The sequence below is a fragment of the Chelonoidis abingdonii genome, chromosome 5 (assembly GCF_003597395.2).
Source record: "Chelonoidis abingdonii isolate Lonesome George chromosome 5, CheloAbing_2.0, whole genome shotgun sequence".
NCBI classification, from domain to species: Eukaryota; Metazoa; Chordata; order Testudines; family Testudinidae; genus Chelonoidis; species Chelonoidis abingdonii.
In genome coordinates, this window is record NC_133773.1 from 138,494,810 (window position 1) to 138,496,783 (window position 1,974).

A 1,974-nucleotide genomic window follows, 5' to 3' on the forward strand; every position below is an offset into this window, starting at 1 on the left:
TTTGTTCCCTGTCTTTTAACCAGTTCTCAATCCATGAAAGGACCTTCCCTTTTATCCCATGACAGCTTAATTTACATAAGAGCCTTTGGTCAGGGACCTTGTCAAAGGCTTTCCAGAAATCTAAATACACTATGTCCACTGGATCCCCCTTGTCCATGTTTGTTGACCCCTTCAAAGATCTCTAATAAATTAGCAAGACACGATTTCCCTTTACAGAAACCATGTTGACCTTTGCTCTACAGTTTATGTCTTTCTATGTGTCTGACAATTTTATTCTTAACTACTGTTTCGACTAATTTGCCCGGTACTGACGTTAGACTTACCGGTCTGTAATTGCCAGGATCACCTCTAGAGCCTTTTTTAAATATTGGTGTTACCTTAGCTAACTTCCAGTCATTGGGTACCGAAGCCGATTTAAAGGACAGGTTACAAGGACAGGTAGCATGTCTGTCTACTCACCCTGGGAAACTCACTCCCTGCTGCAGTATATGTAGCCCAAGATAGCTACGTTCTGTGGTCAGCAGATTACTGAATGTTCTTAGCCAAGAGCAAAGGTTGGATGCCACAGGAGAAATATTCCTATTTCACACACTCAAGTTACTGGAGAAAAATACCCTTCCCCACCCTCAGCTATGCTGAACTCTCTTTATAAAGCCAAATGATCACCAAGACCTTAACTTCACAATAATACTTTATATTTCTGCAGAACCTTTCATCTAAAGCTCCGAGTGCTTGGGAAGCTCTGTGCCCCTCACATGAACAATAACCCACTGCACCCAGAAGCCTGGTAATTGCAGGGTAAAATATCCATTTGCAGGTACAAATGACCAGGAAATGGCTTTAAGAGGATATCTAACAAATTAACCCTCGTAATAATACAAACCCTTGCCAGAAGTGCAAGACAAGATAGTCCGATACAACAGTACAACAACATTTTCCTTACCAAGTTTGACGCTTTGCACTCTGCCTCCAATTCGGTCAGACGCCTCAAGGATTGTTACATCCGTGAAACCGTTTTCTAGGAGAGATTTTGTAGCTGACAGGCCCGCAAGGCCAGCACCAATAACTACTATTCGAGGCTGTCGTTTTCTCCGTAAGCCACTACTAAGAGGATCATCAGTGCTGTCTGAAGATGTTTCACAACTTTGCATGCCGTCCAAGCTCTCTTTCTAAGGAATCTAAGGAAAAGCAAACGAATAGGTTCAAGGAACTAAGCCAAAAACTCTCCACGCTTCAGGAGGGTTCCTTCTCTCAGCACATAAGCAAATTCGAGGGAGTCTCTAGATATATGACTAGCAGAAAAGAAAGTCAACCTATGAACTAGAACAAGTCCTTTCAAATGGGAACCACAGAAAGGGCAACGAAGGATGTAAGAGTTTCTGGTCTCGACTCTGGAGCATCAATAGTTGAGCCTACTGCAGTCTCCACCCTCTACATTGTAACCATGTAACAATTTCCAGCAAATTCATAGGATTTCTGACCTCCCGCCTCTTTATATAACCTACTGAGGTGGCAATTTTGTGGTAGAGCAAAAACACACACCCTGTGACAACAAGCTGTTCAAAGAAGTAATGTAACTTTATTCTGCTTCTGTGGCAACCACAAAGCATAAGCTTTAGATCATATAAATATGATACTAGGTAAATGGGGCTTAGCTCAAAGGAGGAAGACCGGCTATCAAACCAATAGCTGAATCAAAAGTGTGGGTGGGGAGGAGAATCTAGGGTTTGCTCATTAGAGGGCTATTTGATTATTGCATTGTTAAGAAATGTGACTAAATGCACTAATGATCACAAAACAACCACACTGCTTTTCACTTCTAAGGTACCATTCATTTGAGGATCTCAAAGCACTTTGCACATGGCGGAGACAGATGATGGTCCAAGCTCAGCAGTCATGTAAACGGTGGTATAAATAGCAAAACTGTATCCATCCAGCATCCAGATGCTACTTCTTAAAACTGCCATTTTAAAT

General features: G+C 42.0%; 1 protein-coding gene across 1 annotated transcript in view; it reads right to left on the minus strand.

Moving 5' to 3' along the window:
* The window catches only part of SMOX (spermine oxidase), a 44,831-nt gene extending 43,657 nt beyond the window's left edge, over window positions 1–1,174 (minus strand). The window contains exon 1 of the mRNA XM_032766177.2: window positions 944–1,174. Within this exon, the coding sequence (XP_032622068.1) occupies window positions 944–1,151 (208 nt within the window). The 5' untranslated portion in view covers window positions 1,152–1,174. The remainder of the gene's footprint in view (window positions 1–943) is intronic.
* Between the last annotated feature and the right edge of the window lie 800 nt (window positions 1,175–1,974).